We start from the raw sequence: 15,865 nt of genomic DNA on the forward strand, positions 1-15,865 counted from the left end.
CAAAGGTTTTCACTGCATCAGCAAATATTTAGGAATTAGAAAATTTGGATTTGTGGCAAAGACTATAATTCCTTTTTTCCTGATATACCCTCCTTGTTTGAGACTAGACTTTGCAACACAATTTGAAAATGATTTTGCAAGTTCTATTCTAATTTAAAATTCGTCAATATTGTATTGATATTGGTGTTGACCATTGTAAAGCATTGAACCCTTAAACCTGTGTTTCTATTTTAGAAAAATAGAAAATCTATTTTTTCCTGTCAAGTAAACTTAAATCAACTGTCATCTTACTCCTATCAAAGAACTATTTTGCCAAACAAAATAAAACTTATTTTCCATGATGCTAACATTTAGAGCTATCCAGAAAACAGTGGAATTATTCGCGTTGTTTTTTCTTACTTTTTATTTTTAATGTCGCCAAGATTTTTGTAAATTGTAAAAAATCTGTTTCTTTAAATGTGCCCTAGAATATTCAAGTTAATACAAAGGCTTTCGATAAAGATTTCAAAAATCTTTCAAAAAATGATGGCCTCGATCAGTTCAGCCGTTTTGACGTTTATTGGATAAAAACAGACAGTCAGCTAGCAAATATATTGATTAGAATATTTAGACTGTATGTTAACTGCATGGTCATAAAGAATACAGAGTAGAATATGATTTATAAAGACGACTTTACCAAATTTAATGAATACACAGTCGCATTTGTTAACCATAACTAGAGAAGCTACAAGGTCACAAACTTATACCAGTTATTTCACATAAATTTGACCCACCCCTTCTGTCTAGTTTCTAGTGAAACATCAAATCTAACCTGCTGACTGCTCATTGTAAAATGTCTAGAGCTTGAGGTCGTCATTAAAGCCTCATTCTTTGTGGGTAAACCTGTAGTTTATTCCAATCATGCAGGACACGTAAACGAGGTATAAATGAAATTGTGGAAATGAATGCTAGAATTTCTTTTCAAATCATTACACTTGGGGTTCAATGCCAATCTAAAAATCTTTTATATTACAGATTCTAAAAGAATAAATATAGAATGCTAAACTGAATAAATAAAAGTACAAAACCGTTCTGCAGCTCAATCCCATAGCTAAATTGTATTTTTCACATTAAAGCAACTGATTGACAATGTATGGTAGTTGAACTGAGAAAGTGATATTGTAGAGAAATTGTTTAGGATACATTTGACTCATATAAACGTTTTAATAATGTAAAATTACTGAGTTTGAGCGCAAAGTTGATTTTCAAAATCATCCATTTGGGTGGTTAAGTTTTGAGAATCGATTTTTTTTAAAAGTATAAAATAAAGACGACAAAATATTTCGTGACTAAAGCTACAGATCTAAAACTATAGTTATGAAAACATGTGTCACACTTCAATATTTGTTGTAAACAAAAAAAAATATTTTTTTATTTTTCTGACCCTTTTTTAGGCATTTTTTTCAACCCTCCCTAGCACCCAAACTATTAAAGTTATCGGTCTAATTTTTTTTCTTTGAGCTGGCCTTGAAAAATTAGGCTATGAACATGCATTTCAACCCTAAAATTATTCTCTAAGGCCCCCCCCCCCCAGGCTATACATGACTTAGACCCCCCAGCCTTTATAGGGTTAATTAAATCTTTAACCTAACCTAAGAATTCTACGCTATTTTAAACATTTCCATACAGTTTAGGCATCTAAGGTCAAACAAAAAAAATCAGAGTTAAGCTTTCAAATTTAAAGAATTTGAAATGTTTCATCAAAATATAAAAATGTTTATAAAGTGCAGTAGGCGATGCAGAGCTTGTGACTGAAATGAACAAATATTATCAATTTTAAGAATTTTAAGAAAATTGACGTTCGACAGTTGCTAAAATAGATATTTATCTAGAAGGAAGGAAGGAAGGAAGGAAGAAATAATATTTGAACAAAGGATTGTTAACCTACTTTAAAACAGCATGAAACCAAAAATGTGATATCAAAAACGCCTTTAAAAGATTACCCCCTAAAAATGTTCTACATCCCAAGTAACAATTTTGCGAAAAATCCGCGGAAATTCCCAGGAATCTTTCACAGGAAAATCCGGTGAAAATGTCGACAGCTATTCCGAGGAATTTCTCGTAACCCATTCCGAGGAATTTCTTGTAACCAGGTCCGACAAATTTCTTGTAACCCATTCTGAGGAGATTCTCATAACTATATCCAAGGAATTTCTTGTAACCAATTCCAGGGAATTTCTTGTCACCAATTCTGGGAATTTCCAGAGAAAAGTTCTTCAGAACCTATTCCTATTGCCAAGGGGGGCACAACATTTTTTTGTGCGCTGACGTAGGCAGGGCTAGCTGGTTTAACTAGCTGGACGCGGTCAGACTTTAGACTGCATCTGGTTAAATTTAAAATCACTATAGCGGCAATTTTGCGTGCACCAACCCCATTTCTTGTTATTTCAGCTTTCAAAGCGTGGATGTATTGAATATCGTGACTAAAATAAATAGATAGATAGATAGATAGATAGTTAGATAGATACAACGATAGTTGGATAGAAGGATAGAAGGATAGATAGATAGATAGATAGATAGATAGATAGATAGATAGATAGATAGATAGATAGAATCCTCAACAATATCCGACCGGATATCTTGTATAGGAAATACCATTTTAAACCACTTTTGATATCGGAAAACAAAAGAACTTAAGGAGCCAATGTTTTTTTTCTGCAATCGGCAATCAAAACTAACCTAAAGGGAGTGATTGACAAAAAAGATGTCCAAAATAAATTTGGGTAATGCCGGACAAAAACACATTGTCAAGTCAACATTGCAGTACTTAAAATTGTTCAACGTCCAATCTGTAGAAACTGGTAGAATCAAACAAGTTTCCTTTTTCATTAACAAAACAAAAAATTATTGCTCATATATAAATATATATTTATTATAGATAGTCAGATAGTTAGAAAGATAGATTGGTAACTTTTTATCGCCGTTATGTCCCTTTAAAATATGCATGTTTCCAGGCCCTAGTCCTTTACTTAACAATGTCACCATAATCCTGTCATTAATTTAAATAAACACAAACACACAATATTGCGTCTTCTACAGTTCTACAGTTTTATTGTTCTACTGTTCTACTTTTCTACTGTTCTACAGTTCTACAGTTCTACAGTTCTACAGTTCTACTGTTCTACTGTTCTATTGTTCTACTGTTCTATTGTTCTACTGTTCTACTGTTCTACTTTTCTACTGTTCTACTGTTCTACTTTTCTACTGTTCTACAGTTCTGCAGTTCTACTGTTCTGCTGTTTTACTGTCCTACTGTTCTACTGTTCTACTGTTCTACTGTTCTGCTGTTCTACTGTTCTAAAGATTTACTGTTCTACTGTTCTACTGTTCTACTGTTCTACTGTACTATTGTTCTACTGTTCTACTGTTCTACTGTTCGCCTGTTCTACTGTTCAACTGTATTATTGTTCTACTGTTCTACAGTTCTACTGTTCTACTGTTCTACTGTTCTACTGTTCTACTGTTACTGTTCATAACAAGTTTTTTGTTTCTAAAATTTGAACAAATGTAAATTAATTTCAGATATAAAAATCACACAAGATGGCGCGGATGTCTCGGCAACAGCTGATGACAGTTTTAACATTTGTTATTGTAAACTTCTGTAATGCTATGTGTGTATCCATGATTATCTTGTTATTTGTAGGCCCCCTTCTACCCACGAGAAGCAGTAAAGAAAGGTTTAGAAGTTTGGCATTTTGGTTTAGTGTTCGGGGCATTCGAGATTACAGTCTGTCTCTTCAGTCTAGTGGTTGGAACATATCTTAATAAAATGGGAGTCAAGGTAAACAAAACTCATAGGACTACACGTATGGCGCTTCCCGCCCTTCTTTCTTTCAGCTCTTAATGGGACCGTTGTGTGAATTTTAAGTGACCTTTTTAAAGTGACCTTATTAAAAATGGGCATTTATATGACCATTAAAGGGAGTTTTCGTGAAAAATGAGAGGGGGTATAGGCATACGGCGAAAATAAGTGCTTTTGATCACTACTAATCTTACTTCTATACTGTTGCGTCTATAAGGAGATAATTGTTAAAAACGACTCATACAATAGAACGTAGTGTCCATACAAATTCAGGAAGATGCAACATTCAACTAGAATCGTAAACAAATCAATTTAATTCCAAACAAATCATTCAAATATTACAAACAATAGTCATCGATTATTTTTTGAATCATTCGTATATAGTTTATATTTTATAATATTTTTGATTTTGTTTTTTAGAATAATATTTCGCTGGCGCTGGATTTGGGAACATTCCTGGAAAATATAAAACTGTCGTCTTCATTATCAAAAATCCTCGAAACATGAATAAGTGTTTTCAAAGTTAACCATCAGATCAAAAAAAATAAGTATAAGTCGTTTTTTAACAATTTTCTCCTTTTAGACACAACAGATAGAAGAAAGATTATTAGCGATCAAAAGAGCTTATTTTTCGCGAACACTCCCTTTAATGTGGAAGATGTCATTGCTTTTCTAGCTTGAAAAGTGTTTAATTCTGATAATTTTTCCCCATTAAACCGCTAGCAGATAAACATAAACATTGGACATCTAATTCATTCTTGATCGGATTAAACTTGTAAGGGCACTGTTGTGAGTTAGACCATGCCACTCTATACATGAAGAGTTGCTTGATAGTTCTAAAAAAAAGTTTGAAAGGTTATATTTGGGAAATACAAGATGAAGTCTCGGCCCAGCGTTGCCCGTTGAGTCTTGAAAGCACAATCGATTTTTGAAAGAACATTTTTATTTTGCCTTTGTCACTCCCCAAATATAATCAGCCAATTTGGTCCAGCCGTTTGGCCAGCTTTGACTATCATAGGAGCAAAGAGCTTTATACAGAGATCAGCAGAAGTGCCCGGCGTTGCCCGTGTAATTTAAAAACTAGACATTAGAAAACTAGAGAACTAATATTGAATTATTTTTAGCCTATTATTCAATAGATAAAGGAAATAAACATATCGGGGGAAATGCTAAGCAAAGATAAAGAAAGTAAAGAAAATATGTTGAATGAATTGGACAAAAGAAAAATATAAATTTTTTATTTTAATTCTTACCTCTGTAAACAGAGAATGGATTCACATAAGAAAGAATAGATGGAATTAAACCAAATGGATTAAATGGAAGTAAACAAATGGATTGGATGACTTGAAGTACTAGAATGATAGATGGATAATTGATCTTACTAAATATATGAATTATTAATGAAAGTTCAAGGTAGCAGGGATAACAGGGATAACAGGGATACCAGGGATACCAGGGATACCAGGGATACCAGGGATACCAGGGATACCAGGGATACCAGGGATACCAGGGATACCAGGGATACCAGGGATACTAGGGATACCAGGGATACTAGGGATACCAGCTAGGGATACCAGGGATACCAGGGATACCAGGGATACCAGGGATACCAAAATAGTAAAATGTTAGAGAATACTTAAATCTTCTTTCATAATAATACTTTTCATAATAATTTGAGTGTACATTGTAAAGTTTTTTTGCGCTTTGTCGTTACAATATAAATTGTAATTGAAATTGTGATGGAGATTTTTAAAAAAGAAAATCATTTCATCATAAAAACACATAAAAAAACTTTAAACGGAAAAAAATGTGCATGCATTCTAATATTTATTCATTTATATATTGATAAATCTATAATAACATCAATATGAAACAGGAGTCTCATTATCGATACCAAGAAATATTATTATTACAATTTATGTATGTATTATTTACACAAAAATAATGAATAATTGGTAATATATATTTATACCTTCTCTGTTTTAGTTGAGGCAAAGTTTATAATCCTCTGGCATTAAATTCCAGTTTAAAAAGTTTAATTTTATATTTAGAGAACCTTGAATTTGGGAATAGCACTAGTTGGAGTTATTCTTATTCTTTATGGATGCCTGGGTAATTATACAGTGGTAGGCGGTTATATCAATACAATGAAGACGACGATTCGTCTTCATTGTTTTGATATAATCGCCTACCATTGTAGGTTCTATATTCTTACAGTAATAAGTGGAATTATTTTTCAAAATGTTTACAAATTTATTCCTAAAATGTCAAGGTTATAATGCAAAGAAACTTATTTCAGAGGTGTAAGCATCTTTTGTACTGCAGTGTACTGTCTCTGGGTGGTAACGTAAACACAAGACGGATGTCGAAGCCTGACATGGGATCCATCTTTCACATGAATAATCAATGAAATATTCTGGTCTTATGTGAATTATCAAAATTATCAAAATTAAATCCTTTTTGACCTCCTTGGATACTAAACGAACACTGATGCATCTATTCTTGTTTACAAATTCCGCCCAGAGTGAACTGGTTTCAATATGTACGCAGAGTATACGCAACTGCAACTAACTTTCCTTGCATTATAACCTTGTAAAATGTGATGTTTTTCAAGTGCAATGGAACTGAACACTTGCCTTAAACTCTAATTATCTAATCTTTGCAGTCTGCTGGTGTAAACCTCATGGTTGCAAAGATATAGGGGTTAGAAAATTATAGTCCTTGGCAAGTAATCAGTTTATTTATATTTCATATTTATTGAATATATAGAATTAAATTCATTTTTTTTCGATTGCAAAATCTTAATATGCTTAATTAACCTACGATAATTAAAAGATAATGAGAATAATTCTATTGCTTTCACCTTATAATTACATTCTTTAGAAAATGTATTAATAAGTTATATTTTTGACTAATTAGGTTACAATAACGCTTGACCAGTGAATATATTTTTAATGAAGTAATTTATTGAAGATAATTGTTAATTTTTAATTACATAAAGAAATAATGCATAGAATGTTCGTTTTAAGGTCTGCTGAACTCTGGGGAGTGGTTTCTCGGACTTTCTCTTATTCTAAGGTATTTTATTAAAGGAATGGAGTCTTTGCCACAAACTCTTATTTTCTAATAACTGTATCTTTAAACCCCAATGTCATAGACCTTATTTCAAACTATGAATTCTGTTAGATCAAATAATCTAAGTTTGAAATATCAAATGTTAACACTAACATATTGCAATGATATAGGAATTAGAAAATTTGAATTTGTGGCAAAGACTCGATTCCTTTTGAGGGAAATTACTTCACCGAATATTTCCCGTTGGAGGGTGACACAGTGACTTTATCCCCCGACAACAGTGCGAAAAAGTAACTTTTTCACCCTGCTATAAATATTTAAATTTTCATACCTAAATTTTTCTGTTTTAGAGTGATAAAGTTACTTTATCACTCTACAACAAAGTGTTAAATTAATTTCATCGACCTTCTATTAATAAGTTTAGTAAACTTGAATATGACTATATATGTTATTGTAATGGGTTAACATGCGTGCGAGACGCACTGCGTTCGGTGTGAAAAAACTTTTATTTTCTAGCAAAAATAAAAGTCCCGGCAGCAACTTTTTCGCACTTAATGATACCCATTACAATGATCAAAATAGATATTACACTAATAATTTTTTCTTTCTGTTTTTCAACAAAAATGCATTTTTTAGGATTTTTGAAGGATGCGGAAATGCAGCTTTCTTGACTGCAAGTTTCAGCGCTATAGCACAAAAATTTCCAACTAATGTGGCGTCCATGTTTGCATTGATTGAGCTTTTCTTCGGAATAGGTATTTTTATAATTTAAAAAGAGGAGCTTGCACAAGTCCTTTTAATTCATTTTAGATTTAAGTCAAGTATAGAGTTCAAATCATGGTTATCCTATTAATTCTTGACCATTTAAAGCTTAATTTTGGTTTTTTATTAAAACGATCGTTTCGTTTGAAGAACGAAGAAGAAAAAACGAAAAAGGCAACGACAGTTTTAGTTTTTCAAAAGCGGTAGTTTTTAAAAATCGAATGTTTTTTGAAACAATCCTTCGTTAACAACCGTTAACGAAACCCGTTGTTAACGATCGTTAACAACCTCCTAAAGAGAAAATACATTTTTTGGTCAGAAGATCCGAGGTCAAAAAGCATTCAGGTTCGTCTCGATAAAAAAAAACATTTAGGCAATCAGAACCTTATCTTCCTGAAAATAACTTGAAATCAGGAGACGGAAACGTCATGTGTGTGTGTAAGTACCAAAAGAGTGTGTGTAAGTAATACCGAACCGAAGGCGAGTACTGTAGGTCTATTCAGTAAATAAGAATCTTGGTCCATGATCTTGGTATTTGTACAGTCTAGGAGAGTACATATGTTTATTTTTAATTGTTTACTTAAAAATAACTTTAATAGACATGTAATATATTATTTATATATTTGAGTCAACGCTATAAGCCAAAATGTCATGCAAAGAATATAATTTGATTATAGTTTACAATAAACTACTCGTTATTCAAGCTTAATTATTCTCATGTCAGACCAGCGCCATTTCCTTTCCCTTTATTCCTATCTCCTGCTCCAAATTAATTGTCATTAAACTCAAATTTATTAGCAAAGATTTTTTTATAAAACAATAGTTTTTCGTTTTTTAGAGTTCAATACTTGTTGTTCGTTTTCAAAAACGATACCTTTTTCTAAAAACGAAATGATCGTTTAAAAAAATGAAACGAAAAACGATCGTCTTTAAAAACGATTATCGATCCTAATCATAGCTAACGTTGTTAATCCGACATGTTATTCTTAAAATAGAAAGTCACTCGAAATCATTTTCATTTTCCCTTTATATAGTGCATATTATTAGAATATTGTACCATTTCCCCTTAAAGATGGTAAAGGAATCTTAATCTGGTTGTTTTTCACTTTAAATCTAGCGGAAGCAATGTCAGGTTTGATAAATCGAAGTGTACTGCCCTGAAAATCGGGTTTTTTACTTTTTATCAATATCTCGAGTGTTTAAAGAGGGGCAGGTGGAAGATATGGGGGGGTGCCGGCGGGTGAGGGGGTCCAGGGGGAATAAAGAAGGTCGGGGGGAGTGGGAGTGCATGTGGAAGAAAGAGGGCCAGGGGGACTGCGAAGTCCCTGGGTTAAAGGATAATGGAAAATTAGTTTTTCCCTCCATAATTTTTGTATTTAAAATCAAAGTAAATGGCTTTTTGTTAACAAGCGAGAATGCATAGAACAGCTTAAATATCCTGACCATATAGTTTCTTCTGTCTACAGATAGAAGATGTACAAAGTTCTTTTTTGATGGAAACTATCTTTTCTTAAACTCTTTTATCATATTCCGTCATTTTGTCAAAAAAAGGGATAGTGTTTAATGTTTATCGCACAAAGAGTACAGAGTCCAAATTTAATGAATTTGAGCCGCGTCTCAAATCCGTCAAAAACCGGTTTCAATTGAGCGCCAACTTAAATCTTGAAACATTGAATACAATTTTGAGTGGAACCAACCATATTTGAGCTGCGTCTGATATTTAAGCCACGGCTCAAATTCTTTAAATTCGGCCTCAGAGTTATCAATTTTATGATCCTCTTGCTCTGCCATTAAGCGAATTTTCAAAAGAACATAATCAATTAATCAATTTATATCTAACTTTTGGTTCCTCTAAAGCTTTTTTATTCGCGAATACTTCTTTAACGTATGGGAAAAAAGCTATCTTATTAACGGCAAAGGTTTTCTAGGTCAAAGAAGAAAGAGATGTTAATCCTTGTTCATTAGTTAATTAAAACTACTATTTATGTCTTTTTATTGTACACTGGTTTAATTAATCTAATCAATCTAAAGGGACTGTTTACCTTTATGAAATAAGACAGAATAACCAAACTTTTAGATAAACAATAAATCGAGAATCCGAACTTGAGTCGCGGCTTTAATTTGAGACGCTGCTCAAATATGGTTGGTTCCACTTAAAATCGTATTTAATTTTCAAGATTTAAGCCGGCGCTTAATTGAAACCAGTTTTGGGCGGATTTTTGACGCGGCTCAAATTCATTAAAGGAAATGAGTCTTTGCAACAAAATCTTATTTTCTAATTTTTATACCTTCTCAACCAAATGTCGTAGAACTTAGATATTTCAAACTATGCATTCTGTTAGATCAAATAGTCTAAGTTTGAAATATCAAAGGATTACGCTATTAGGTTGAAAAGATGTAGATGTTTAAAAATTCGAGTTTGTGGGAAAGGCTCAATTCCTTTGAACAGCCTCTGAACCTTTCTGAAATTAGACAGACTACCCAAATTTTTCGAAAAACAATTAATTCAACTTACCACTTAAAGATCACAGTAAACTAGAGTTTAAAAATCCAGTGAGTCTTAACTTTAGAACCCATTTTCCCCCTTTAGATGTAGATTTTTCGTATAAGATAAGGATATTATAAAATTTCGCTATTTTTAAGTTTTATTGATGGATTATCTTTCCAAATAATTGTATTCGATCGATCTAAATGTTACATTTTCGGAAAGTGCTTAAAAATTTGATACATGATATGTCATACCTAACTATATGTCTATAAAAACATTTAATATTTTTTGTACGGCGTACTTTTTGAAATTTGTGTTAACCTTCCCCAACGTCTGAGCCTAAAAAATAGGTGCTAATATTTTCAATCCCCCCCCCCCGGCCTTTATTAGACAATCAAATGGTTAAAATAAGGTGAATTTATTATAGATTTTAAAAAAAATATTTTTATTATTTTATATTTTGAAAACTGAACATTCTATAAACTAAACTGGAAAATGGAGTTTAGTTTGTCAGGAATTTATAGTTCAGTAAATATAATAAATACTTATTCTTTCATGGAATTTTATAAAAGAGTAAAAAGTATGTTTGAAAGCATACGTACACCTAATCTTTCCTTAAAATATGGTTTTATAAAGATTATATCTTTTGCTAGAAATGTACACTCTTAAAGGGAGTGACCGGCAATGGCATGGTGGTTGCAGTATTGCAGAGAATTTTTGTAGGATTCATTTGAGACACATAAAACGTTTAAAAGATCTATAATTACTGAGTTTGAACGCATAGTCTTTGGTCAACATCATCAATTTAGGTAGGTACGTTTTCAGAGTCGATTTATTTTAATCATTAAATCAAGACAACAACAAATATATTAAAAATTCTATAGTAAACTAATTAATTGTTTAGGAACACATTTCTCAAAAGAAATTTGTCAATAAAATATTAGAATCAATTTTTCGTTTTCATCATTTTATTTAATTATTATTTAAAAACCGATTCTCCTAACGTAACCACCCAAATTGATAATTATAGATCTTTTAAACATTTTATATGTCTCAAATGAATCCTAAAAATTCTCTGCAATACTGAATCTTAGTTCAACCACCATACATTGCTGGTCACTCCCTTTAAAATGAGTAAAAAGTAAGTAGAGAAGTACGCACACATAATCTTTTTCTTTAACTATGGTTTTATAAAGATTATTCCTTTTGCAAGAAGTTTTGCACTCTTAAAGATAACATCGACTTAATTTTTTTGAAACGAGCGACTTGACTTGTTCAGAGAAATGAAAAAACAAAAACGAACGAAAAAAAACTAAAAACAAACGATATAAATCGTAACGTAATTGAAAATCCGATCGTTTTTTTTATTGAACGAACGAATTTCCCAAATCTATAGATTTTTTGGAATACATTTTTTAAAATTTGTTTGCAGAATGAACAATTTTTCCCGACAGACTTTAATAAAAAACTATCTTTTTTTCTAAACGAACGATTTTATTAAACGAACGAGTTTACTAAAGATGGAAAATGAACGATATTTTTAAAAACGAACCAAAAATTTTTTTTACAAATGGAAAAAAACTAAATGGATTGTTCACAAACGATGAACGAACGAAATGAAAATATGTGAATGCGCCCATCTCTAAACATTACGCTTTGTATTTCCTTTAACCGTAATATTACAATACAATGAATTGTCTGTATAAACCATACACGAAACCCCAAATATGCAAATACATATATTTGTGAATATTTGTGAATTTCCGATATCTAGGTTAAACCCTGATAGAGTTTAGATCTTGTATATTTCTATATTATGAGATATCTACGAGACTGGAATATATCTTTTACTATTTATCTACAGGGTGTCCCCCCAAAAACGTGGAAATTAAGTTACGATTTTGATTTCATCCTCTTAAATGTTTTTTTTTAGTGTAATAATACCATAGAGAATAGAATGTATATTAGAATGGAATTTACTAGAAAAAAGTGTAAAACGGCCATTTTGTTGTACTGTTTCCATACTACAGGTGTACTTCACATATTTATGCTATATAACCTGTTGGGCCCTGGAATATCATTTTATAGAAAATCTAAAATTATTGTTAAAAGAAAACCAAATTATGAAATAGGCTGGTTTCATAATTGACCAATGATCATTTCACATAGACTCTATGCCTTCCACTTTACAAACGATGATTTTCCGTTATAACTATAAATCAAATGATGCTTTTATTCACCTAATTCATTATAAAGTTTATTTAACAGTTTAAAAAATTCGAAATCGAAATGGATAGTCTAGGGAACATACTGTATTAATATACTTTACGGCATATAATTTGTGAACATTTACATGATTTGTACACTTTGAACTCCCTTTCAGGCTGAAAGGGACTGAAAAATTTCATACCGAGAGATTCTTTTAATTCCTCTCTATATATTCTATTCTCTATGGATAATACCTATGCTAGGAAAGCTATAATCCGTAGAGGTTTGCCATAAAAGTTAAGAATTTGTTAGTTTATGTTAATAAATAATACATACATATATATTTATTGGGACACCCTGTATATAACCTGATAAATGATATATGATAACTAACTCGAGATTATAAAAGTTCGTTATGTCCCGAGAAACAGTTTTTAGTTATTCTTAAAAATTTTATTTTGCCAAGCCACAGACATTAAACCTACTCCATGATTTACACTCTACGGAATATTTTGATTCGTACTTTTAAATGGTCAAATGGTCGGAGAACTAATTGTAAACCTCGCATATTTGTAAAACTCTCAATTCTATCACAGGGTGACAGGGTTCTAGTGATCGAACTATCTTTGATCGGTATATTCTTTAACGCTTTTCTAACAGTGTGCTCCATAATTTGGTGGATTTTTTTATTAAGAATATATCAAATCTTAAATATTTCAGAAACTCATCAAAAACCTTTTTTATTCATGTGTACAATAACATGATGTTTTCTGCGGCATCATTTTGGAACCGTACTTTACATTCAAAACTATCAAATTATTAATTGTTTACTATACATTTTCCAATAAAAAAGGGGTTATATATATATATATATATATATATATCCAGAATAGGAAATAGGTTTTATTTCAAGAGCATTAATAATTCTTTATAGCTTCCAAAATAACTGCAAAGCAGATTGTTGTAGATTAATTCATAAATTCTTATTTTATAGGAGAAATTGTAGGACCTGTATTCGGAGGAGCTCTTTACGAAATCGGAGGTAAACATTTTAATCGGAGGAAATAAAACTGATTGAAAAATGGAAAATTGGAAGTAAAACAATTATCCAAGATAAAATGTTAAGAAAGGGAGTAAAACATAATATCCCAGATAAAATGTTAAGAAAGGGAGTAACACATAATATCCCAGATAAAATGTTGAAGGGAGTAAAACATAATATCCCAGATGAAATGTAAAGAAAGGGAGTAAAACATAATATCCCAGATAAAATGTTAAGAAAGGGAGTAAAACATAATATCCCAGATCAAATGTTAAGAAAGGGAGTAAAACATAATATCCCAGATAAATGTTAAGAAAGGGAGTAAAACATAATATCCCAGATAAAATGTTAAGAAATGAAGTAAAACATAATATCCAAGATAAAATGTTAAAAAAAGGGAGTAAAACATAATATCCCAGATAAAATGTTAAGAAAGGGAGTAAAACATAATGTCCCAGACAAAATGTTAAGAAAGGCGTTGAAACATAATATCCCAGATGAAATGTTAAGAAAGGGATTAACACTAATATCCCAGATAAAATGTTAAGAAAGGGAGTAAAACATATATCCTAGATGAAATGTTAAGAAAGGGAGTAACACATAATATCCCAGATAAAATGTTAAGAAAGGGAGTAAAACATAATATCCCAGATGAAATGTTAAGAATGGGAGTAAAACATAATATCCTGGATAAAATGTTTAGAAAGGAAGTAAAACATAATATCCCAGATAAAATGTTAAGAAAGGAAGTAAAACATAATATCCCAGATAAAATGTTAAGAAAGGGAGTAAAACATAATATCCCAGATAAAATGTTAAGAAAGGGAGTAACACATAATATCCCAGATAAAATGTTAAGAAAGGGAATAAACCATAATATCCCAGATAAAATGTTAAGAAAGGAAGTAAAACATAATATCGCAGATGAAATGTAAAGAAAGGGAGTAAAACATAATATCCCAGATAAAATGTTAAGAAAGGGAGTAAAACATAATATCCCAGATAAAATGTTAAGAAAGGGATTAACACATAATATCCCAGATAAAATGTTGAAGGGAGTGACCGGCTATGTAAGGTAGTTGAACTGAGTATGCAGTGTTGTGGAAAACTTCTTTCTTTAATAATTAAAGAGAAACTAATTCTAAAAACGTATCCACCCCCAAAGTAGGAGTTTGGAACGTCGAATTTGCGCTCAAACTCAGGATTTAGAAATCTTTAAAAAATTTTATATGTCTCAAATGAATCCGAAAGAAGTTTTCCACAACACTGCATACTCAGTTTAACTACTTTACAAAGCCGGTCACTCCCTTTAAGAAAGGGAGGGAAACATATAATTTCAGAGGTAAATAGAATAATATCAGATGGTTTAAAAGATGACATAATGAATGTTTTTATTGCAGATTGATTAACTGATAATTTTTATTTAAATGCTTGAAAACCACGTATATTATGTTTTGTTGGCTAAACACTAAAGTTATATTTACTATTTTGTTAATTAATGTTTTTCTTTCTCCTAAATATTCTGTTTAATTGTCAAGTTATGTTAATTTGTTAACAAGGTAGTTTTCTGTAGATTAGAAGAAGACAGGATGGGTATTTACTAAGTATTTATGTGAGCTCCGGTAAGCACAGATTTCACAGATAGAACAATTCTTATTTTAACTCTTATTGGGCTTATTTGTCCAATATAGATTGGAGGTTCTTTGTGAGTGAATTACGGAGTGTGATACATTTTCTAAGTCCAACTTTTCAAGCCCTTCCCATTAAAAAACTAGACCTTTGACTTTAATGGTTAGGGTGCTAGAGGGGGGTAAAAAAGTTCAAGAAGTACGTCTGAAAAATGTAGAAAAATAGTTTTTTTTTTTTTGACAAATATTAACATGTGAGTGTGACACGTGATATATAATTTATTTTTCAATGGCTTTGAAGGTGAAAAAGTGAAGAAGTTTGAGCGTTCTAGTGTAAGTCGCTTTTAAGTTAAAAAGAAAAAACACCCCCGTCATCCAGGGCTTATTCTGGAAACGCGCGTTTTTAGCTTTTAACATTTATTTATTACAAAACCTGGACCTGAACCTGGACCTATCTGAGTAATCATAATAAGATATAGTAGTTTTTCAATTATAAAAAATCAGACAAAATTTGAAAGGCTATTGTTGTAAATGAAGAGTTTAACCCAATGGAAATGAAGAGAAAAGCTGTGCTCTGAAAGGTTGTTGTAAATAGAATTTATATAAACATTAACCCTATCTCGATGGGGGGGGGGGGGTTTCAACCCCACCCCATGTGGTTTTTTAATAACTTAAAATAACAGGTGACATTAAAACGCTTAAACTTCTTTACTTTAATAACTTCATAGTTGTGAACAATTTATTTCGATGCATAAGGAATGGTGGACGACTGTCAAACGGTGGGTCGATGTTTCAAAAAAATCGGAAATGTTAATATTTTT

The 15,865-nt window shown here is 31.4% G+C and overlaps 1 protein-coding gene across 1 annotated transcript in view; it reads left to right on the top strand.

The window, feature by feature from the left end:
* Positions 1-3,669: 3,669 nt before the first annotated feature.
* The window catches only part of LOC111710352 (MFS-type transporter SLC18B1), a 28,966-nt gene continuing 16,770 nt past the window's right edge, over positions 3,670-15,865 (top strand). Inside the window, exons 1-5 of the mRNA XM_023484413.1 lie at positions 3,670-3,820; positions 5,893-5,953; positions 6,871-6,919; positions 7,553-7,671; positions 13,369-13,416. Of these exons, the coding sequence (XP_023340181.1) occupies positions 3,809-3,820; positions 5,893-5,953; positions 6,871-6,919; positions 7,553-7,671; positions 13,369-13,416 (289 nt within the window). The 5' untranslated portion in view covers positions 3,670-3,808. The remainder of the gene's footprint in view (positions 3,821-5,892; positions 5,954-6,870; positions 6,920-7,552; positions 7,672-13,368; positions 13,417-15,865) is intronic.

The sequence above is a fragment of the Eurytemora carolleeae genome, unplaced genomic scaffold (assembly GCF_000591075.1).
Source record: "Eurytemora carolleeae unplaced genomic scaffold, Eaff_2.0 scaffold999, whole genome shotgun sequence".
Lineage (NCBI taxonomy): Eukaryota > Metazoa > Arthropoda > Copepoda > Calanoida > Temoridae > Eurytemora > Eurytemora carolleeae.